Below are 23,438 nucleotides of genomic sequence, written 5' to 3'. Positions count from 1 at the left end.
AATGTGTGTTTTAGTCCACCTTTACTAAATACTGCATGTCAAAATTAGGATTTCAAAAGAAAGACAAAAATTTAAAAAAATACACTTCTGTCTAAATATTTTCAGTTACAACTTTTGCAAATAACAGCTCAAGATAATTATAACAGGAAAAGTTTAGAGGAAAAATTATCTTTTCCCCCCATTTGTTTACTTTGTGCATTTGGCAGTACACCTCTAACCTGATATAATGCGGTCCTAGTGAGCCAAAAAATCTCACCTCCTTATAGGTGAGACCGTGCTATATTGGGTTCGGTTCGGTACGCTGTGCCGGACTGGACCGGCTTCCCCGGCAGTGATTTAAAGGGCCCAGGGCTCCAGCCGCTGCTGGGAGCGGGGTTTGAGCGGGGATTTAAAGGGCCCGGGGCTCCCTGCAGTGGCTGGAGCCTCTGGCCCTTTAAATCACCGCCTGAGCCCGGCTGCCAGAGCCCCGGCGGGGATTTAAAGGGCCCAGTGTTCCAGCTGCTGCTGGGAGCCCCGGGCCCTTTAAATCACCGCTGGAGCTCTGGCAGCAGGGCTCAGGGCTCCCTGCTGCTTTACCGCGTTATATCCAAATTCGTGTTATATCGGGTCGTATTCTATCGGGGTAGAGGTGTACTTTGCATATAGTCACTTTTACTCTTTCCTTGTAGTCCATTTCCCTTGATTGACGTGTGGGTGTTGGGAGAAGAATTGGTTGTTAAAGACAGTAAAAATACTTTCCAAAAAAAGAAAAAAAGTTAGGCAAACTTGAGGCTTGTCTACACTACAAATGCTTTGCAGATCTAGCTATACTGGCATAGCTATCTCAGCAGAGCCTCTACTGTAGATGCAGCATGTGCCAACAGTAGTAATTTTTTTGCATCTACACTGAGTTGCATCTACACCAGGGGGTTTGCTAAGAGTGTAGAAAAACAAAAAACAGACCCTAGCCAATATAACTCTGTTGCCAAAACTTTGCATAGACTAAGACCAGGACTACACTAAAAGTTAAGGTGACCTAACCCCCACTATAGACAGTGCTAGGTCAACAGAAGAATTCTTCTGTTCACCAAGCTAGCATCTCTTGGGGAGGTCGATTAACTGCAGTGACAGGAGAACCCCTCCCGTCACTGTAGCAAGTGTCCACACTGAAGTACTATAGTGGTGCAGTTGCAGCATTGCTAGTGAAGACAGCCTAACGTTTGACTGTAAAACCACAAAAATGGGCCGAGGAAGTCAGTGGGAGATACATTTGTGAAACTTTTTTTTTTTTAAATTGACTAGATTTCAAGTTGAAAATGTCTTTTTAAAATAAAATTCCCACGGATTTTCTTTAGATTAAATATTTGGGGGGGGGGGAATTGTTTTTTAAAAAGACTAAGATCACCTTAAAACATTCCTTCCTTTCATTCCTAAGAAACTATAGCCATAACTATTTCTGCTTATAGGGCTTTTTTAATAAGCACCATAATCACTATGTCAATTTCACCAAAAATTGACAAACTACGATAAACAAAAAGGGTGGGATTTTCGGAAGCACTCAGCCTTAACCTTAATCTAAAAGTTCCCATTAACTTCACTAGGAGCCAAGTTACTATGTAAAGAAGAATCTTTTGGGGTTCGAGGCATTTCTAGACAAAAGCCTATGTGGGTTTGATAAAGCTGCCTGCCAAGTGCTATTAATATCCTCTAGACACATTGATACGTATTTGATTTTATTACACATATACAACACTGGAATTCAAATCAAAGATCCTTAGAAGACATACATTTAAGAACATAAGTATGGCCCTCCTGTGTGAGACCAAAGGTTCATCTAGCCCAGTATCCTGTCTTCCGACAGTAGCCAGTGCCAGGTGCCCCAGAGGGAATGAACAGAACAGGTAATCATCAAGTGATTCATCCCATCGTTCATTCCCAGCGTCTGGCAAACATTTGTTACTGCTTTTAAGATAACATTTTTTTAGTACGGTTTTCTCAATATTGCCCAGCCAAACAATGTTAATTCTACTTTAGCTGAAGCCAGTGGCTCAGACTTGAATTCATTAGATCAAACAATGGAAGTAGCATAGCTCTTGATAATAGCATAATAATGTATTCAACTAATAATATTTGTCCAGCTCTGATTATCTTAATTTCTATTAAAAGTGTTACATTTAAAGCAGATTTTCAAAAGTTTAACAAGTTAATCATTTACAAGACAATTTAAATTACGTCTCTTTTAGCAAATCCAGGTGACTTATAAATTCAGTTCAACAGAAACGTTTCCAAATTATAACATTTACAATTAAACTTACGTATATGATTTTCCAGAACCAGTCTGTCCATAAGCAAAAAGACAGGTGTTGTATCCCTCAAAGGCTCTTTCTAGGAGCGGTACTGCCAATGCCTTATATATCGTCTCCTGGCTAGCAAAGTTAGGATGACAGTGGTCAAAAGACCAGAATGAAAAGTCATAAATGAAGTCGTACACTTGTTTTGTTTCTGGATGTCGCACAACTGTCTCCAGGCCACTCATGGAGACCACCTGGAATGCTTTTTCTTTTCTCTCTCTGAATAAGACACAAAAACAAACTTTACAGATAAATGTAACATTAAAAGCAAAGTTATGTTATGGTGGTCAACTCAATCACATTTTGTGATCAATTATTTTCTTAAGAGCCAAGGTGTTTTACATTTATGTAGAACATCATCATCTAATAAAGAACAGCTTAATTTTGCAGAAAAAAATAAACCTAAGTCTTTTACACGGAGCAGTGACCTATAACATTTTCTACCAGTGGTTTCCCATCCTAGCCTTAACTACATCAACGTGCTTCTTAAAGCTTTTTTCTTTATTTCGAAAGAAATCAGATCTTTTCACATACATTATATGTCAAGAGAATGAACATCTTTAATAGAAAGACCATGCTGCCTACTTGATATGTATAAAATGTTTATGATACCATACATTTAATTCAGCTCAGTGTATAAAATAGACCTACACCAAAATGAAAGGTTGACTTTAAAATAAAGCTGAAGATTTTTAATATGGTCAAATAAAATACTTGCTACATCCTTTCTAAACATGCACTGTAACTCTTTGCCTAGATGACCAACTGAAATGATCCAGGAAACATTAGCAATTAAACATTACTAACAAATTTAAAATTATATTACATTGCTTCTACCAAGATAATAACGATTCTATTGAACATATACTGTAGAAAATATTTTAATCTGTTTAAATCAATCTCTGAAAACAGTTGATTACTAACCTGTCACTGAAGGGCCTTACTCGCACAGCCACAGTCACTTTACTGTTTTCTACTTTGAGAGGATTTTCCTCTGTGCAAATGTTCTGAGCTACAGTTTCTACTTTAAGTGCAGCAGGTGGCATAAATATTTGACTCCCTTCTGCCCTGGCACTTCTACTTATGGATAAAGAGTTGGATGCACTGGTGTTCTTTTTCTGTATAACTTGAAGACAAGGTGTCCTGTTCTTAAGAGTAGACGTAGCTGGACTTTTGGCATCCTGAAGAGTGCCACGCATTGGTGTAGCCTTTATTCCTTCTGTTGTACCACCTTTCCTAGGTGTTCTTTGTCTTTCCAAACTGCCATATTTAGCAACTGAATTTTGTATCCTTTCCTTTCCAGTCAGTTCATTAAAATTATCTTTTTCATTCAGCTTTATCCCTGGGGTCCTGTTAACAAGTTTTGTTGCTATTAAATGTGCTGATCTAGGAATGTCATTTTGAATTTTGGCATCAGCAATAGTTGTCCTATATTTCAAACATTTACTATTCCCATTTCCACTTGAACCATTAAGATTAGCAAGGGAATCTTTATTTTTCAGATCAGAGCATCTCTTTTCATTCATCTGACCTTCAACTAACTGAGTACTAGATTTAATGTAATGGGTTTTATTAGTACTAATGCCTGGTGGAAATACATTGTTGTTGTTTGTCTGTGCAACAACAGAATCACTATTTTCTATCCCAGGTTCACTGTTCTTATTTGTTTTATGTTTCTCTATTGATCTAGTCCCCAAACGTCGCTTCAGGATCAGTCTTCCATCTGTTTGGGTATTTTCAATGTCCTGTGCTGTGTTCTCCTCCAACTGTTTATCAATAGAAGGGATATTTTTGCTTGCTCCAGTTCTTCTCTGGAGAGTTAACCTACCTTCGGGTTTAAACGTAACTGAAGTATCACCTGCATTTTTACAGGCAGAAATCACATAGGTCCTATTTATTTCTTTGGTCTTAGTCAGAGAAAGAGACAGTGAATTATCTTTTTCATTTTCTGGTACCTGTGATTTAAGCTGCTGTCCAAACCTGTTGCTTTTAGGAAAGGTATTTTGTGGAGGATTTTTTTGGAAAGAAGAAACACCAAGCACACCAGTGTGGTTTCTAGTAGGAACTGTGTATATGGGCATTTTGGCTTCAAGCACGTTTTAATTTTAGGATTTAAAATATACAACCCAAGCTTCTCCTGCGAGATTAACTTGATTTTTTAATTTTATCTTCTCTACAATCGAGTGAGCCACCATCCAGCTTTTACATGGAATCTGTAAAGTAAAGCAAACATTCATTTTTATCCTGAAGAATGCAAGTTATTTTTACTACAATGTATTTAAGTCCTGTCTTGGGTAATATATTCAGTCTGATGTTTAAAGTAAATGATATCCCCCTTCTACCTCACACACAAAACACAGATTTGATTAAAATGCTACTGGCCACAACATTGCACCTCACCCTATTGGATGCAGGTTTGGCCACAGTGAATCACACATTCATGACCAATTGTGATTTTTGCAATTCATGTCTAAGAGAATGTCTACACTGCAGTCGGAGTTATGATTTGAAGCTCACGTAGGCATTCCTGTATCAGCTTTAATCTAGCTCAGTGGTTCTCAGCCAGGGGTACATGTACCCCTGGGGGTATACAGAGGTCTTCCAAGGGTTACATCAACTCATCTAGATATTTGCATAGTTTTACAACACACTACAAAAAACCACTAGCAAAGTCGGTACAAACTAAACTTTCATACAATGACTTGTTTCTACTGCTCTATATACTATACACTGAAATGTAAGTATAATATTTATATTCCAAATTATTTATTTTATAATTATATGGTAAAAAGGAGAAAGTAAGCAATTTTTCAGTAATCGTGTGCTATGACACTTCGTATTTTTAGGTCTGATTTTGTAAGCAAGTAGGTTTTAAGTGAGGTGTAACAAATCAGATGCCTGAAAGTGGTACAGTTGTCTGGAAAGGATGAGAGCTACTAGCTAGTTCACTAAAAATAGCAGGGAAGATGCAGTGATGCAGGCTTCAGTGCAGGCTAGGAACATAAGTAGGTACCCAGGGTACCACTTCTTACGAAGCCCATGGCACACTTCTTCACAGCTGTTCTTAGCCATGTTAGCTAAATTAAAGCTACTGTGGGTACGACTACATGAGCTACAATCACACCTCTAACAGTAGTGTAGATGTATTCTAAAAATTAAGCACAGATCCCAAAGAAGCTCCAGATGGTACAAAATGCAGTAGTCCAACTTAGTAACATTGGTCACCATGGGCATGTCACCCCATTGCTCTACTCTCTACACCAGTTCCCAGTTGAAGAAAATCCAATTCAAGGGCTCTTCTCCTGATATTCAAAGTCCTCCATGGAATTACCTCTAGCTCCCTAAGAAACTGTCTCTCCCGCTATCATGATGATTTCCCACATCTAAATTCCACTGGAACCATGAAAGTATCAATCAAAAGGAGGAAGCCTGTGAATGTAGGAAGCAGATCTTTTACAGGAACTATACCTAGACTGAAATTCACAACCAGAAAAATTAAGAATCACTAGTAACTACACTATGTTCAGAATCAAATGCAGAACTCATCTATATAGTTTATTTCCCCCTCCCTATGTCCCACACACATACACAACAGAGAAGAAAAAAAAAACACCTTCAACTAATCAAGCTATTTCTCCTAGGATGCACACATTTCTTGTGCTTTCTATTTTTTAAGACTCAGGAGGCACTCAAGCACTATAGTGTTGGGGTCCATGATAGAAGTTCCCACATAGATTTGACAGATCAGACACACTCAGATGTGTATCACTCCCGACTATGCAACATTTTAGGTGTGATATGAGTATACAGTGCCTTCGATCATCCAGATGTATTACCTGGAATTTCAAAAAGGCCCAACAATCTTAGGTGCCCAACTGCCATTAAAAGTCAATATGAGCTGGATGCCTAACTCCCTTAGGTCCCTTTGAAAATTGCAGACATTTTACATAGCAACACAGGCCAAAGGGTATCTAAATATATTGCTAATATATCTTTGAGATGGATGGGCTGCATACAGAGAGTGCCTAAGGTTGACATGACAACAGGGAGCCATGTGTTAGTTTAGACTAAAAGAAGTTTAAAGTCTATCCATTTTTAACTATGTTTTTTGTTTTTGGATTTGATAGTGAGAAAAACCTTAATTTTCTTCCTACAGTTAATTTCTCTCTCCAGTTCTGCACTTTTCATAATTACAGGGCAGAGTTTATATAGCTCAAATGCTGGAAAAAGAGTAAAATGCCAAAACAAAACCTATTAGCCAGCCATCAGCTTGATGTAAGAAACTACTTCTACATTATTTGGAGTTTGCACAACAAAGAGATTCAGGAGTGTTCCCTTTGAGCAATGATTTATGTTACATGCTTTTGGGTCATTTACTACTATGGTCTCTAAATTATCCTTATCTCATTTTGATTTGGCTTTAAAAATGCTTAAGATTTAAGATACAAATTACAACTATATAGGAACAAGAAAGATAATGTAACTACTTAAGGAATATTACTTCTGCAGCAAGATGAATCTCTCAATTTATAGCTGCTTTCATTTTATGAATTTTTGAAAGTTAAGTAATAAAGAAAATATACATTTATAACTTAACTATTTGTTTAGATATAAAATCCAAGTGTTCAAAATTAGGTTAAAGCTTAAAGAGATCAATGAGCTATTACTATACCCACCAAATCCATTCTCTTCAGAAAAAGCCTGTCAGATAATTTGTTACAATTTTTTTTAAAGTCACAAACTTTTACTTTTATACCCCAAATGCAACTACATCCCCAACCCTGCACAAATGCAGTGGTGCAAGTCTATGAACTATCCCCAGTATTAGTACTCATTTTGTCAAGATACGTTTGGCCAGGACATGTCAAAACTACCATATTTCCCCAAATATAATTTTAACAAAATAAAGATCCCAATACTGGCAACAGATGTAATACTCTGTTGGCTGAGTGCACTTAGCTTGGGAAGGCAAGGCAACAACCCCTTTCTCCCCTCACAGCTGTCTCAATAGAGTCAACAGCTTCTCACCCATAGAAAAACAACTTTCTTGCATTTCTGTTTTTTCCAGGTAGGGTAACCCATTAGCCAGCTGTATTGAGAGGCACGGCGAGATCTCACGTGGGTCCGTTTGGAGCCCTCTTTTAGAAGGCAGAGCTCCCTAGAAGGGCAGTCCCAAGGCAACAGCTCAGGGCTGACCCCAGCTACTTGTAGATGCTGCGGCTGCAGGGGGCTAACGGGGTGTCCTGTGCACTGAGCGCGGGCTTGACAAAGGAGGGCCCCACTAGGACCTCGAGGCCGTTGCCCTGCACCTGGCCGGGTGTGTCAGGGGCAGTTAGGAGGGCCCCGAGGCATTAAAAGCAGGCACGAATGACCGTACTTTCCCGGATCAACAGGGGGAGTCTATTCCACTATCACCCTCGTAGCCCCCTCATCACCGGAGAAGGGCCCCGGCTTGGGAGGGTGGAGGGAGGACGAACAGCCCCTGGGGTACCCCATCTCGAGGGGCTAATGCGGGGGGAGGGAGAACGAGAACAGGGCATTTCTACTGGGGAACTAGCCCGCCCCCGGGCTCCGCGCAGCAGCCTCACTTACCTGCCCCCAGGCAAACGCACCAGCGCCCGCCGCTCTCCAGTGCCCTGTTCGAATGCGCCGCGCCGCCCACGATTGGCTACAGCGCTGGTCGCGTCATACGCAGCACAGCCGGGGCGGGCCCTAGGAGTGTCTGGGGAACAGTCTTTCCTGCAGCAGCGGCCTGGTCGCTTATCCTCCCGTCTGAGAAGCGGGGAGATTATTGCCGGCCCCAGTGAGGCAGGTTTCCGAGCGCGCCAAAGCCTGTCCCCAGGGAATGCCCCTGCCCGAATTTCCTTCTCTTCCCAAGGGGAGACCATCGTGATAAAATGACCTCGCGCGCGGAAGCAACTGGCCTCCCGAGGGAATGCAGGTGAAACCCTCCTTCGCATCCTGCAAGGTTTACGCAAGAGAGGCAGGGCACCCTCGAGCAACTGCTAAGAATTTGCTTTGAATATTTGTTCTCACTTTTTTTTCCAACGAGCCATGTGGAAGCTGGGAGAAGGTTCCCCTCCTGAACGTGTCCTTGCCTTACTTGGCTCTTATCACCTCTCCCATCTACCCTGCGCAGCACCATTTTCAGCTACTCACAAAACGTTGGCACCTTCTTCCATGCTGCCCTGTACACATTAAATACCCTCTCTGAGCTGGCCCCCTAAGGCCAGAGCCTTCTCTTTCAGATCTGTCCTTAGGACCTCACTGTGCTACAAAGCCTATACGAAATCAGTTACTAGTTGCTAGGTTGAGTTGCTGATTAAGATAGTTGATACTTCATTTATAACTAGCCACTGAATGCCTGTGCTGTTGCACCACTGTGATTCATAAAGCCATGTGTGTAAAAAAATTGCAAATGGCTGAGACCTTAAAACCAGTGGCCAAGAGCATTCAGAGCATGTACAAAGGGTGAGGCAATACATCAGAAGAAGTGAGTTTTTTTACCCACAAAAACTTATGCCCAAATAAATCTGTTAGTCTTTCAGGTGCCACTGGACTCCTTGTTATTTTTTTAGGCAATAGATCATTTCTGAGTGGTCAAAGATTACTTCTGCTACCTTCCAGCTGATTTTAAGAAAAATATCATAAACATTACTAAGATTTTGCACTACCTATAAGATAAAAAGTGGTCAGATTTGAATCTTATACTTCTAAAAAAACAAAATAATTAAATATATACATTGAAATTATGGATAAGATATTCATCCACAAAAGGAAGGACTTTCTGAGTTAATGTCGTAGCCTTAACATTTAATATAGTATATAGTGTACCAATTTAACTGATACCTTCTCTGTTGAAAGATTCTATCCTTCCCTTCCAAGTGAACTCAGTGGTGTGTTTTTGCTCTTTCCCATATCTGGGAAATAATCCTATTGATCAGTTAATCAATAATCCTATTACTGTTTGCAAATTCCCTTTTCTTAAATGCCATACAATTCAAACTGAGAGTCTTTGCCAGGTTTGATGGACTACATAACATTTTCTTCAGAGAGCTCCAGTGAAATCATTTTGACAATATAAAGTCATTGTCATATATCAAGCAACAGAGGGTCCTGTGGTACCTTTGAGACTAACAGAAGTATTGGGAGCATAAGCTTTCGTGGGTAAGAACCTCACTTCTTCAGATGCAAGATGTCTTCCATCTGAAGAAGTGAGGTTCTTACCCACGAAAGCTTATGCTCCCAATACTTCTGTTAGTCTCAAAGATGCCACAGGACCCTCTGTTGCTTTTTACAGATTCAGACTAACACGGCTACCCCTCTGATACCTGTCATATATCAGTTACTTCCCATAAGAGATGAAGAGGCAACTTCCAGCTGAGGCAAACCTAGTTCAGCTCAAACTGAATCAATCGTCCAAAGATTTCTTTTGGCTCAGATAAATAGAGCTGCTTCCTTCAGACCACAATGATCTTCGTTTAATACGTGGCTTTAGGATAAGCCACCAGATTGGGTACGGCGCTTGTCTAATTGTGTTTGTCTGATCTGATGTCTGGCCAACAATTGGGGGACAAAACAAATCATATCATTTATCTCAGTTAAGATTAATAACCCTTCCACTACTCTGCTCTTTCTCTACATTAAGAAAACGTTATAATCCAGGGGTTTTTTTAAATTTAGTTATTGCTTTATATTGAGCAAAATTATCAATTATTTTCACAAAAATTTTCCACAGAAAATAATCCTAAAAACAGGATAGTAAAGCTGTGTTCTACACATGCTACATGCAAGTACAGTACCCCACCCCATGTTCTTTACTGGAAAAATACTGTTAGCTGTTTAGGTAATCAGAATATCCATCGGTCTCATAATCGTATATGTTCTCAGTAGTTTTCCAGCGGGTCTTAAAGCATTCAGCTCTGTTACAGGACAGGTAAAACAAAACAGCTGGTATTCAGAAATATTGTGCATCAGCCAAACTAAAATATGAACAAAGGTAAAAATATTCCAGCAGAGGGAGACAAAAGGAAAGATACAGTTCAGAAGCAGCAGCAAAGTAAAACAAGACATGACTGTTTTCCTCATCTTAATCAAATTATGTTAACAAAGGAATGCCAGCAGTATCTGGAACATAGTACAAATCAGGATGAAATATTAAATACAATATTTTAGCATAAATATTAGCATTTGGCACTGATTAAATGGAAAATAATTTAAAATGTAAATATAGCATTCAAACTTGGAAGGGTAAATTCTGCTAAGTGCAGAGAGTGCTGTGTCATTTCCATTACATGCATATGCACATTCACAAAGATCTTGTCTACATGAGAACATCCAGGAAAGTTTTCTCTGCGAATAGGATAGTCATGCAAGAGATTCCCACTACATCAAGAAAGATTGGCCCCTCCGACAGTCATTGGAGCCTGGGGGGAAAAGTGTTCAGCATCCACCACTTGTTGAATCAAGGAAGATTTTGTTACCACCCTTACACATCAAGCTGGGTCTGATGAAGAACTTTGTCAAGGCCATTGACAAAACACAAGCAGCTTTCAAGTACCTCCATGGAAAATTTCCAAGGTTAAGTGAATCTAAGATAAAGGAAGGTGTCTTTGTTGGTCCTCAGCTTCGTGAACTTCTTCGAGATGATTCATTTGACCATGCACTGCGTGGCAAGGAAAAGATGGCATGGAAAGCCTTCCAGTTAGTGGCAATAAATTTTCTTGGAAACAACAAGGCAGACAACTACAGGTTGTTGGTGGAAAACCTCCTCAAGGCATACAAAAGCCTGGGTTGCAACATGTCACTAAAGAGACATTTTTTGCACTCTCATCTAGATTTTTTTCCACCGAACTGCGGAGCAGTGAGCGACGAGCAATTTCACCAGGACATTGCAACAATGGAGAAACGCTATCAGGGCAAATGGAGCCCATCAATGCTTGCAGACTATTGCTGGACAGTGACAAGAGATGCTCCATTTAATGAATACAAGAGAAAAGCCAAGAAGCGCTGAGTAGACACTGAATAGGACTAAACTATGTACATAATAGTTTTTTGCCTTTTGTTTCATAATAAAATTTATTTATATAACCCTTTTGCTGATTTTTAAAGTGTTACATAAACAGGACAGGTGAAATATCATGTAAAGCAACCATAAACACATGAAAAGATCTAGGTTTACAATTTATCATTAAAACTCTACTATCTACACAATATACATAGACATAAAATGTAAAAACTTAAATATCTTAGAAACAGTAGCTAATCAGTTGTTTTAATTGTCATATTTGAATTCAGCACATCAAAATACATAATAAATAGCACATTTTATCTCTGAAGCAGACGACTTCTCAAAAATTGTAGACCAGTGTAATGTATTGGTATTCTGGCTGTTAACCTGAAGAGGGCCCCGTTTCTGAATTTCCTAAATTGTGGTCCATGGACCACTGGTGATCATATAACAGCTGTTTTTGTTTTGAGATGGGACGAATGGAATGGATTAGTGGGGGAGATGAAATAGAGTAGAAACAGAGAATGACAACTTTCTTCAAAAAGGACAAAACATTTAATGCACTAAAGAGAGATAAATGATTATTTCCTAATGATGCTCTTGTTGCCACAGGGATGTTATGTTATGAATGGGAGACTGTCCGCAAGACAACTTATGTTAAGAAGCGAGTCATACTATAAATTAGAGAACTACTGATATATGAGTAGGAATAAATAACACAGAAGCAGTGCTTAGGAGCAACATCTATAGCAGGTCAAGATGGCCAGCTGGTGAAACATGTGGACAATAACCCCTTACCTCCATTATGCTGCTCTGTAACTCCTGTTTTAGAGGTCCACTAAGAAAAGGTTCTTTACAGTATTTCAGAGGATACAGGAGTGAGGAAGACATGTTCCTCTGTTTTTTTGCATACCACATAAAAAGGAATCCATGCCTTTCTGAATTCCATATTGGATTATTGTCTGGGATTTCCTTGAAGACCATCCAGAAGTTTTAGATAGCTGTGTTAAGATGGACATGGAACATGGCTTCCAGTTAGTCTCCAGCTGCAATTTAAGGTGCTGTGTTCTCAATAAAGCACTATATAATGTAGCTGCTGGTAATTTCTGAGATCACTCTCTCCCTCTTTATCATCTCAATTAAGATCAGTGGGAGCACTTTCTGCTAACAGATCTTAGATTTGAATTGCAGTGGCCTGGAGGGAAGGCTATATCTAAATTTGTTTCCAGGATAGGTCTGAAAAAGCCCATCTTTTGAGACCCAGGCCTTCCTTGTGCCCGGCTTTCCTGGCCCGTTAGCCACCACAAGCTACGAACCCAAGCTGCAACATCAAGCCATGGACTCAAGCTGTGTTTAGGACTGGTAACTATACAGCAGCTGCAGAACAACTGATGGGTGTGTGGGTGTAGGTATTAGTCATAAATCAAATTGTTTTACCATAATAAATGTGGCATCTTTGTCTTACCCCCTGAAATGATCATGTGCAGTTTTGTCTGCATAACACTTGCAAACCAATAATATATATATTATATATAAAAACACAAAACAACTTACATTTTACTTTTCTACCAGTGGGTTATTTTAGTAGGAATGCAGCTTCTAAATAAAGATCTGCCTATGGAGCAAATGTGTTGTCTTTGTAGAGGAAAAAGGCATTATTTCCATAAACCTCTGTTTTCATGTACTGTATAATTCCACACCCATCCACATGCCAATACAAGTTTACATAAGACTTCAATTTTCCATTTCTAATTCAACATTCATTCTGTTGTCTGACTCACTCAGAAAAAATGCCTGAGTTGGATAAGAGTTGTGTTTTTATAAAATAGGATGGATAAAAATGGACTCTTCTCTCCTGAAATTTCATTAATGATGGGAAGATGGTACTTTATTCTGTAATGAGCTTAGTTTTTAAAAGACACTGCAGGGCTTCGGCAATATACACAACATAAATTTAAAATGTTAAATTGATAGGGTTTTTAGTGAAGGGAATTAAAAGGCTTTATTGATAGAATGTCTAGAAATAGTTTTAGCATATGGGACCCCAAGCCGTCAAACAGTTATGCACATGCTAAATTTTAAGTACATATGTAGTGCTCTTTAAGTCAACATCCCCAGCTGGTGTAAACTGTCAAACTCCATTGCTTTAATACATCTACAAAAATTTAAACAAATTAAGGATTTGGCCAATGAGAATACTGTGCTTAAATGTAAGCATTTCTTTAAGAGTATGCAGGATCAGAGCCTAGAGCACCAGATTCAATCCTGTTGAGATTGAGAGCATTTGGAAACTGCTTCCTTGCATGATCTATCTGATTCTGGTGTGTGTGTGTGTGTGTGTGTGTGTGTGTGTGTGTGTGTGTGTGTGTGGGCTTTCAAGCATTTAAAAAAATTAATCACGATTAATCACACTGTTAAACAATAATAGAATACCATTTATTTAAATATTTTCAATGTTTTCTTCATTTCCAAATATATTGACTTCAAGTACAAAACAGAATACAAAGTGTACACTGCTCAATTTATATATTTTTGATTACAAATATTTGCACTGTAAAAAAAAAGTATTTTTCAATTCACCTAAGTACTGTAGTGCAATCTCTTTATCATGAACGTTGAACTTACAAGTGTAGAATTATGTACAAAAAAAATGCATTCAAAAATAAAAATGTAAAACTCTAGAACCTACAAGTCCACTCAGTCCTACTTCTTGTTCAGCCAATCGCGCAGACAAACAAGTTTGTTTACATTTGCAGGAGATAATGCTGCCCACTTCTTGTTTACAATGTCACCTGAAAGTGAGAACAGGCATTCTCATAGCACTGTTGTAGCTGGCGTCGCAAGATATTTACGTGCCAGATGCGCCAAAGATTCATATGTCCCTACATGCTTCAACCACCATTTCAGGGGACAAATGTCCGTGCTGATGACAGGTTCTGCTGGATAACAATCCAAAGCAGTGTGGACCAATGCATCTTCATTTTCATCCTCTGAGTCAGATGCCACCAGCAGAAGGTTGATTTTCTTTTTTGGTGGTTCAAGTTCTGTAGTTTCCGCATCTGAGTATTGCTCTTTTAAGACACCTGAAAGCATGCTGCACACCCCGTCCCTCTCAGATTTCGGAAGGCACTTCAGATTCTTAAAACTTGGGTTGAGTGCCATAGCTATCTGTAGAAATCCCGCATTGGTACTTTCTTTGCATTTTGTCAGATCAGCAGTGAAAGTGTTCTTAAAATTAACATGTGCTGGGTCATCATCAGAGACTACTATAACATGAAATATATGGCAGAATGTGGGTAAAACAGCAGGGTACATACAATTCTCCCCCAGGGAGTTCAGTCACAGATTTAATTAACGCATTTTTTTAACGAGTGTCATCAGCATGGAAGCATGTCCTCTGGAATGGTGGCCGAAGCATGAAGAGGCATACGAATGTTTACCATATCTGGCATGTAAATACATTGCAATGCCAGCTACAAAAGTACCATGCAAATGCCTGTTCTTACTTTCTGGTGACATTGTTAATAAGAAGAGGGCAGCATTATCTCCTGTAAATGTAAACAAACTTATTTGTCTTAGCAATTGGTTGAACAAGAAGTAGGACTGAGTGGACTTGTAGGCTCTGAAGTTTTACATTGTTACATATCTGTACTCAAAAACAAAAACAAAAAAAATCTACATTTGTTTAAATTGCACTTTCACGACAGAGATTGCACTATAGTACTTGTATGAGGTGAATTGAAAACTACCATTTCTTTTATCATTTTTGCAGTGCAAATATTTGTAATAAAAAATATACACTTTGATTTCAATTACAACACAGAATACAATATATATTAAAATGTAGAAAAACATCCAAAATATTAAATAAATGTCAATTGGTATTTTATTGTTTAACAGTGCAATTAAAACTGCGATTAATCGCGATTAGTTTTTTTGAGTTAATCATGTCAGTTAACTGCGGTAAATCGACAGCCCTATTTTTTTTTTTAATAGTATAACATTCCACCCTAGCAGCCCAATCATGTTCCCATTAACAGAATGAGATCACAATTTCATGTTTTAATTACTAGATCTAATTTTCCTCATTTCTCTACTATGAAGTTGAAGAAACCACAGTCCTTGCTAGCCCAAATGACAGCAGGGAATAAATCTTGTTTATGTGTAGAGTACTGGAGCAGGATTTTTTACTGTTTCAGACATGAGATGGCAAAAAGAAAGCAATAATTTTTAATAATTCATTGTGACACATAAATGAAAACCGTGTGGGTGCCTAGTATTGAGGACAATTATATTGATTTGAGGAATAAAGGGAGATTCTTAACTTAAAACATGGTTCATTTAACAAGAGTTAAAAATATTTGCAGATAGTAAACATGTCCATGCCAATTTTTTTAGTTTTATAATCAACTTTTCCTGTTTTAAAAATATTCCTCTTTCCACTGCGATGCAAAAGCCCTACAGAAATAACAAGGAAAGAAGACTATATATTTAATGGGAACAGTGAAAATAACTATATAGAAGATGTCACCCACACAAAGTAAACAAACTGAAAAAATGCTTTTAGATGTTACTGTACTTTTAGAATGAAGTGCAATTTTTAGATTTAGAATGTCCTTTTAGATCCGCACTATTTGGGGATGGAGATGAAAATCAGACTCAGGATTTCTCCAGAAAAAAAGCTTACACGTTTTCAAAAATAACTGACAGATCTTATACCAATGATATAAATTCATGTTTAATTATTACTGAAATACAGTGCTTTCATTATATTTACACATTTATAAATAATACCATTAATCACTTCTGAGAATTACTTTTGTCATGTTTTCTAATAATGTCCATAAGATTATCACCTGTTACAAGACTATTCTGTGATTGTTTAACTTTCTGTTGTTCTTTTCTCTTTTGGTCATGAAGATAAGGGGAGTTTAGCAACTGTGGAGGAAGAATCGTGCCTGTTGGTTTTACTCTCTTTACAACATCCCAAAAAAGCTTCTTGCTGTTGTTATTGATAAAAGTAATTGCAGTTCCACTGTGACCCAGCCTCCCTGCTCTTCCAACCTGCAAATGAAAACAAAGTTTATTTTAAATTAGCATTAGTAATCTCTCCCCCTTCAAAATAAAAGAAGCCTTCAAAATAAAAGAAGCCTGCTTAAACTCCATTGTGCGATTGTTTAAAAATCTATTTTTTGCTGCAGCAATACTGTATATTGGGTGTTCTTATTTGAAACTGGATATATAGTAGGGCTGTCAAGTGATTAAAAAATTTAATCACGATTAATCACACGATTAATTTCACTGTTAAACAGAATACTATTTATTTAAATATTTTTGGACATTTTCTACATTTTCAAATATATTGATTTCAATTACAACACAGAATACAAAGTGCAGAGTGCTCACTTTATTTTTGATTACAAATATTTGCACTGTAAAAAACAAAAGAAATAGTATTTTTAAATTCATTTAATACAAATACTGTTGTGCAATTTCTATGATGAAAGTTGAATTTACAAATGTAGAATTATGTACAAAAAACCCTGCATTCAAAAATAAAACAATGTAAAACTTTAGAGCCTAGAAGTCCAATCAGTCCTACTTGTTCAGCCAATTGCTCAGACAAACATGTTTGTTTACATTTGTAGAAGATAATGCTCCCAACTTCTTGATTACAATTTCACCTGAAAGTGAGAACATGCATTTGCATGGCACTGTTGTAGCTAGTGTCGCAAGGTATTTACATGCCAGAGGCACTAAAGATTTGTATGTCCTTTCATGCTTCAACCACCATTCCAGGGGACATGCCTCCATGCTGATGACAGGTTCTGCTTGATAACCATCCAAAGCAGTGTAGATCAACGCGTATTCATTTTCATCATTGCGAGTCAGATGCCACCAGCAGAAGTTTGATTTTGTTGGTGGTTTGGGTTCTGTAGTTTCCACATCAGAGTGTTGCTCTTTTAAGACTTCTGAAAGCATGCTCCACACCTCATCCCTCTCAGATTTTGGAAGGCATTTCAGATTCTTAAATCTTGGGTCGAGTGCTGTAGCTATCTTTAGAAATTTCACATTGGTATCTTTGTATTTTGTCAAGTTTGCAGGGAAAGCGTTCTTAAAACAAACAACATGTACTGGGTCATCATCCGAGACTGCTATAACATGAAATATATGGCAGAATGCGGGTAAAACAGCAGAAAACATACAATTCTGCCACAAGGCGTTCAGTCACAAATTTAATTAATGCATTATTTTTTTAATGAGCATCATCAGCGTGGAAGCATGTCCTCTGGAAAGATGGTCGAAGCATGAAGAGGGATATGAATCTTTAACGCATCTGGCACATAAATATCTTGCGACACCAGCTACAACAGTGCCATGTGAATGCCTGGTCTCACTTTCAGGTGACACTGTAATTAAGAAGTGGGCAGCATTATTTCCCATAAATGTAAACAAACATTTCTCTTAGCAATTGGTTGAACAAGAAGTAGGACTGAGTGGACTTGTAGACTCTAAAGTTTTACATTGTTTTGTTTTTGAGTAGTTAAGTAACAAAAACACCTACATTTGTAATTTGCACATTCATGATAAAGAGATTGCACTACAGTCCTTGTATGAGGTGAATTGAAAAATTTTATAATTTTTGCAATGCAAATATTTGTAATAAAGATAATATAAAGTGAGCACTGTACACTTTGTATTCTGCGTTGTAACTGAAATAGATATATTTGAAAATGTAGAAAAACAAACAAAATACCAACTTCAATATTTTTGAACAGTTTGATTAATCACGATTAATTTTTTTGAGTTAATCACATGAATTAACTGCAATTAATTGACAGCCCTAATATATAGTACTGTCATAGGCAAGTCAGTACTCTGAATGCTCTACTAGCTCTCAGTTGTTCCTTTAGAATAGTGAAGTCTAATAGGTAGGAACTAAGCAAAACATCAAATATTGCTATATCGATAAGCGGAGTTCCCATTCATTATTTCATTGACATTTCAGCTTTTTCCAACAAAAAATGAAAGGAGATGTTTAATATACATATATGCTTCAAAAAGGTATAGGAACAGACATACTCCTTCACACTGAGGTGGAGAGGGAGAGCTATACAAACACCACTGGCAAAGAGGCATTATTTTTTAGCGTTTCTCTATTAATTCAGACTGAAGGTTTGGTGTTTCTTGCATAGGATGGAGAAGAGATTCTTCAGGATTCCCTTCTTCCTCCCCTCCTAAAGGGAACTTTTCCAGAGGTACGTCCATCCCTATGCATGCATCTTTCAATTCAGATCATGCATGGTCTTGTTTTGTTTTTCCAACGTTTTAGCAAATATCTCATGTAGTGTTTAAGATACACATATCTCTTTACCTGATGTACGTATTCATCCATGCTTGAGGGCATATCAAAATTTACTACCAGTTTGACATTGACAAGATCAAGCCCTCGCCCAAGGACTCCAGTGCTTACTACGACTTCATATTTTTCCTGAAATAATCCCTGAGGGGTCAGAAACAAAATAAATTATAATTACTTTCTATGTATGCTTTTTTCCTTTGCAATTCCCTTTTTGAGACCTGCTGTAGAAGGGCAAGATACAGTTGGTTCAAATAAAGGGCAGTGTCATAATTTGCACAACAGTCTATTCTGCTGCTGAAAAAAGAAGAAAAATAGTGCCCTACTGCAGTGGTTCTCAAACTTGGGCCGCCACTTGTTCAGGGAAAGCCCCTGGCGGTCCAAGCCGGTTTGTTTACCAGCCACGTCCGCAGATTCGGCCGATCGCAGCTCCCACTGGCCGCGGTTCGCTGCTCCAGGCCAATGGGGGCTGCAGGAAGTGGCACGGGCCGAGGGATGTGCTGGCCTCCCTTCCTGCAGCCCCCATTGGCAGGTCAACAAACCAGCTCGGCCCGCCAGGGGCTTTCCCTGAACAAGCGGCGGCCCAAGTTTGAGAACCACTGCCCTACTGTACTCTTGATTTATGTAGCACACACAGAAATAAAATTTTGTGATTCACTAAGTCCTGCTTAAAATGATAAAAACAGCAATTTAGCAAGGCACAAAAGCAGTCACAGACTAATGTTCAAGTCAATTCTCATTTAAAATAAATAATCTATAAAGTAATCTAGAGTATTTAAAATAGCCGCTTTCTTGAAGTATTAGTAGAAATACAATCTGTGCTTTCATTTCAGTTTTCCATAAACTCTAGCATTCACTGTGAAAACTCAGTAATACAAGACAGATGTAAGTACTATCATTATGCGTTTCCTTCACCCCAAAGAAGGAATATTCTGCCTGGAGTTTAATAAAAAACAAACATTAAATCCAGTGGCATCTGGAATTGCATTAGTCAGAAGCTTTTATATAAGTGATAGACCACGACAAGATGCCTACTTTACTAACTCATTAAAACTAAATTATCTTTTTAAAAATAAGATGGAATGTTTCTTAGTGACATGGAGATCTCTATTTTAGTAAGTACAAACCTGCAATATATTTGTTCTTTCAGATTGTGATTTATCAGAATGCATGGATATGCATTGTAATCCTGTGATTTTATGAACAGCATCACTCAGAAGATCTGCTCCTAGCTTGCAGTCCACAAATACCAACACTGGAGGTTTGAAGAGTTTCTTATCCTGTAAAATTAAAATAGTTGTGTAAAACCTACTGTATCAGCATAGTTTATTGCTGGTCAACCACAGCTGTTAATTTACAGTTGCTCATTTTCTCTTCAGTAGATTTTATACATTAGATTGAAACAAGCATATTTATTAAAAAAAAAAAAATCCTCCCAAACTCCTAATAAAAAAGGACAAGATTTAAGCCCTAATTCTGCAAATACTTGCACACGTGTGTAATTTTACTCATGAGTCAAATTAAACACATGCATATGGGTTTGTAAAATCAGGTCCCTAGTTTGCCTTGACACAACTTCAAAAATAATCTTTTTGAAGTTGTGTTTTAAATACAAAAATGGTGACTTTTTAAAATGTGAAATAGATCTGAGGTTCACTTAAATGCATATATCAATCTCTTACACAACTGCAGCTAAGATTACTTCAGAATGCTCATAAAATAAGCCTAGAATTATTGTGAGGATTAAGTTTTTTTGGGGGGTAGAGGGGGAGGGAGGGGAGTGTTTTATTTATTATTTTTTGGGGAAGTTTCAGTAGAGTTAGTTCAAAAGGAATAATCTAGCCCACTCATCAATCTTTTTAATGGCATTTTAAATGACAAAGTACCCTCATGTCTTTTTGTTTTATTAGGGAACCCCCAAGGAGACATTCTTGAACATGGTGGGGTAGATAAACTGACTTTCCATTACTGCTCTTGCTTTCCTCACACACATTTGAACTAGATAGGCAAGAGCTAAATTAAACTCAATTAATTAAACTTTATTCACTACAAGCATAGACATAATTTGCTAAATAACACACTATACTAACATTTAATATTTCAAAGAGTTTTTTCTTTTTAGATGGTTCTTCTACCCACAAGATAATCTGGCGAACATTGGAACATGGCAGATTCTTTTCTCCAATGGTTATTCTCACAGGATTCTGCAGAAGTTGATTTGCCAGCTGCTCAATGCCAACTGGTATTGTGGCTGAAACCAATATGGTCTGACGATCACTGGAGGTGTTTTCCAAAATATCCAGCACTTGTTGCTGGAAGCCCATCTTTAACATGGTATCAGCCTAAATGAAAATATTAATTTAAGACAGTATGTTTTTTTCCTAATAATTTTAAGTATAGCATACAAAAAGACACAGGAAAGCTCTGACGATCATGCACTATTCTTTAATTGACAATCAACACTAGTGTGGCGACATTGTCACCACATTAAAATCAGTTCTGATTTGGGCAGTCAGAAGAAAAGCTATGAAGAGGAATAGACACTGTTATTTTGTTAACACTCGTGGGTCATTGTGGCGGAGCTTGCGCTCCTATCAGTCATGTAAACTGACAGATGACTACAGCCACTCAAGCATAACACTACATTCACTTTTTAACCCTCAGAAGTATAAACTATATTTTAATGAACATTGTCTGTTTAGTTGACGATCCACCACCTCACCTGGGACTCCAATTAAACCATTTATTAGACACTATGGCCCTAATCACGTGCTTAACTTTAAAGCATATGCAAAATTCCGAGGAAGTCAGTGGGACTACACACAAACTTAAAGTTAAGCACTTGCATAAGTGCTTTGCTAGTGCAGAACCTATATTAGGCAGCCACTTGTTATTTAACAGTCAGAAATATGAGAGCTCTAACAGTGGCCATTATCATTATATTTAGATAACACTCATTTCTAATTGCAGTATTTAACTTTATATGAACTTACTTCATCCACGACTACAATTTTAATATCATGGAGCTGAACAGAGCTTTGTTTTAAAATATCTAAGAGTCTTCCGGGTGTTGCTATTATAACCTATCAGAAAAAAATCAAAACATTAGAAAAGCAAGCTAATATGAGTTAAAGATATATGAAAACTATATTCAGTCCTTGAAAAATAATATGTTTGACATTAGCACTTGCAAGCATTGGAGGACAAGCTTTCATTTTTTATTTTTAGTAGAGACAGAAAACAGTGGGTGACTATCACGGGTAAGTTACAGTTACAGCACATTTGTACTAATTATCTATATTTGTGTAAATTATTCAAGCTCAGATGCAAAGAGACTTGAAATTCCTGTACGTGATTCTCCAAAGTTATGTGTATCTGAAAACAAGTGGAACAAATTAGCCCTCTGAAGATACCTGGAATTTATGAATGTCTGCAGTGTGTTCCGTGCCAGAAAAATCTAGATCCTAAAGTCAAGGAACTAATGTGTTTCCTGTTGTAAATTATAATTCCTCACCTAAGTAAGTGGCAAATTGTACCCTTTGAAAGCAGCAAAAATATAAAGACGAGAAATCATTTTGAAATCTTATTCTTTATATGTAAAATTCAGAAGGATATATATAAATGTTTCATATCCATAAAAAAATTTATATTACTACTAGGGCTGTCAAGCGATTAAAAAAATTAAATCGTAATTACTCGCACTGTTACAATAACAGAATACCATTTATTTAAATATTTTGGATGTTTTCTACATTTTCAAATATATTAATTTCAATTACAACACAAAATACTAAGTATACAGTGCTCACTTTATATTTATTTTTATTACAAATATTTGCACTGTAAAAAATAAAAAATATATTTCAATTCACCTAATACAAGTACTGTAGTGCAATCTCTTTATAATGAAAGTTGAACTTACAAATGTAGAATTATGTACAAAAAAATGTTTTATTTTTGAATGCAGTTAATGTAAAACTTTAGAACCTACAAGTCCACTCAGTCCTACTTCAGCCAAACACTCAGACAAACAAGTTTGGTTACAATTTTCAGGAGATAATGCTGCCCACATCTTGCTTACAATGTCACCTGAAAGTGAGAACAGGCGTTCGCATAGCACTGTTGTATCTGGTATCGCAAGATATTTACGTGCCAGATGTGCTAAAAATTCATATGTCCCTTCATGCTTCAATCACCATTCCAGAAGACATGCATCCATGCTGATCACGGGGTCTGCTTGATAACGATCCAAAGCAGAGTGGACCGACGCATGTTCATTTTCATCATCATGAGTCAGATGCCACCAACAGAAGTTTGATTTTCTTTTTTTGGTAGTTCGGGTTCTGTAGTTTCTGCATCTGAGTGTTGCTCTTTTAAGACATCTAAAAGCATTCTCCACACCTCGTCCCTCTCAGATTTTGGAAGGCACTTCAGATTCTTAAACTTTGCGTCGAGTGCTATATCTATCCTTATAAATCACTGGTACCTTCCTTGCGTTTTGTCAACTCTGCTGCGAGTGTGTTCTTAAAACGAACATGCTTGGTCATCATCCGAGACTGCTATGACATGAAATATATGGCAGAATGTGGGTAAAACAGAAAAGGAGACATACTCTTCTCCCCCAAGGAGTTCAGTCACAAATGTAATTAATGCATTATTGTTTTAATGAGCATCATCAGCATGAAAGCATGTCCTCTGGAATGGTGGCTGAAGCATGAAGGGACATATGACTGTTTAG

General features: G+C 37.7%; 2 protein-coding genes across 16 annotated transcripts in view; both read right to left on the bottom strand.

Annotated features, from left to right (window-relative positions):
• KIF14 (kinesin family member 14) overlaps positions 1-8,239 on the bottom strand; it is a 99,029-nt gene extending 90,790 nt beyond the window's left edge. Inside the window, exons 1-3 of the mRNA XM_005304371.5 lie at positions 7,923-8,239; positions 3,255-4,543; positions 2,295-2,549 (exon numbers count right to left, since the gene is read on the bottom strand). Coding sequence (XP_005304428.3) covers positions 2,295-2,549; positions 3,255-4,411 — 1,412 coding nt within the window. The 5' untranslated portion in view covers positions 4,412-4,543; positions 7,923-8,239. The remainder of the gene's footprint in view (positions 1-2,294; positions 2,550-3,254; positions 4,544-7,922) is intronic.
• Positions 8,240-16,062: 7,823 nt separating this feature from the next.
• Positions 16,063-23,438, bottom strand: part of DDX59 (DEAD-box helicase 59) — a 97,959-nt gene continuing 90,583 nt past the window's right edge. For 10 of the 15 annotated variants that reach the window (XM_008164297.4, XM_008164298.4, XM_065554373.1 and 7 more), the window contains 5 exons: positions 21,694-21,783; positions 20,791-21,042; positions 19,828-19,980; positions 18,716-18,844; positions 16,063-16,404 (listed from right to left, as the gene is read on the bottom strand). In XM_008164297.4, coding sequence (XP_008162519.1) covers positions 16,141-16,404; positions 18,716-18,844; positions 19,828-19,980; positions 20,791-21,042; positions 21,694-21,783 — 888 coding nt within the window. In that variant the 3' untranslated portion in view covers positions 16,063-16,140. The remainder of the gene's footprint in view (positions 16,405-18,715; positions 18,845-19,827; positions 19,981-20,790; positions 21,043-21,693; positions 21,784-23,438) is intronic. The other 5 variants (XM_042840675.2, XM_065554376.1, XM_065554377.1 and 2 more) reach the window with 2 other exon arrangements.

Source organism: Chrysemys picta, chromosome 8, assembly GCF_011386835.1.
Source record: "Chrysemys picta bellii isolate R12L10 chromosome 8, ASM1138683v2, whole genome shotgun sequence".
Taxonomy (NCBI): domain Eukaryota; kingdom Metazoa; phylum Chordata; order Testudines; family Emydidae; genus Chrysemys; species Chrysemys picta.
The sequence above is the reverse complement of the archived record's forward strand: the minus strand, read 5'-3'. Positions and strand labels throughout refer to the sequence as shown.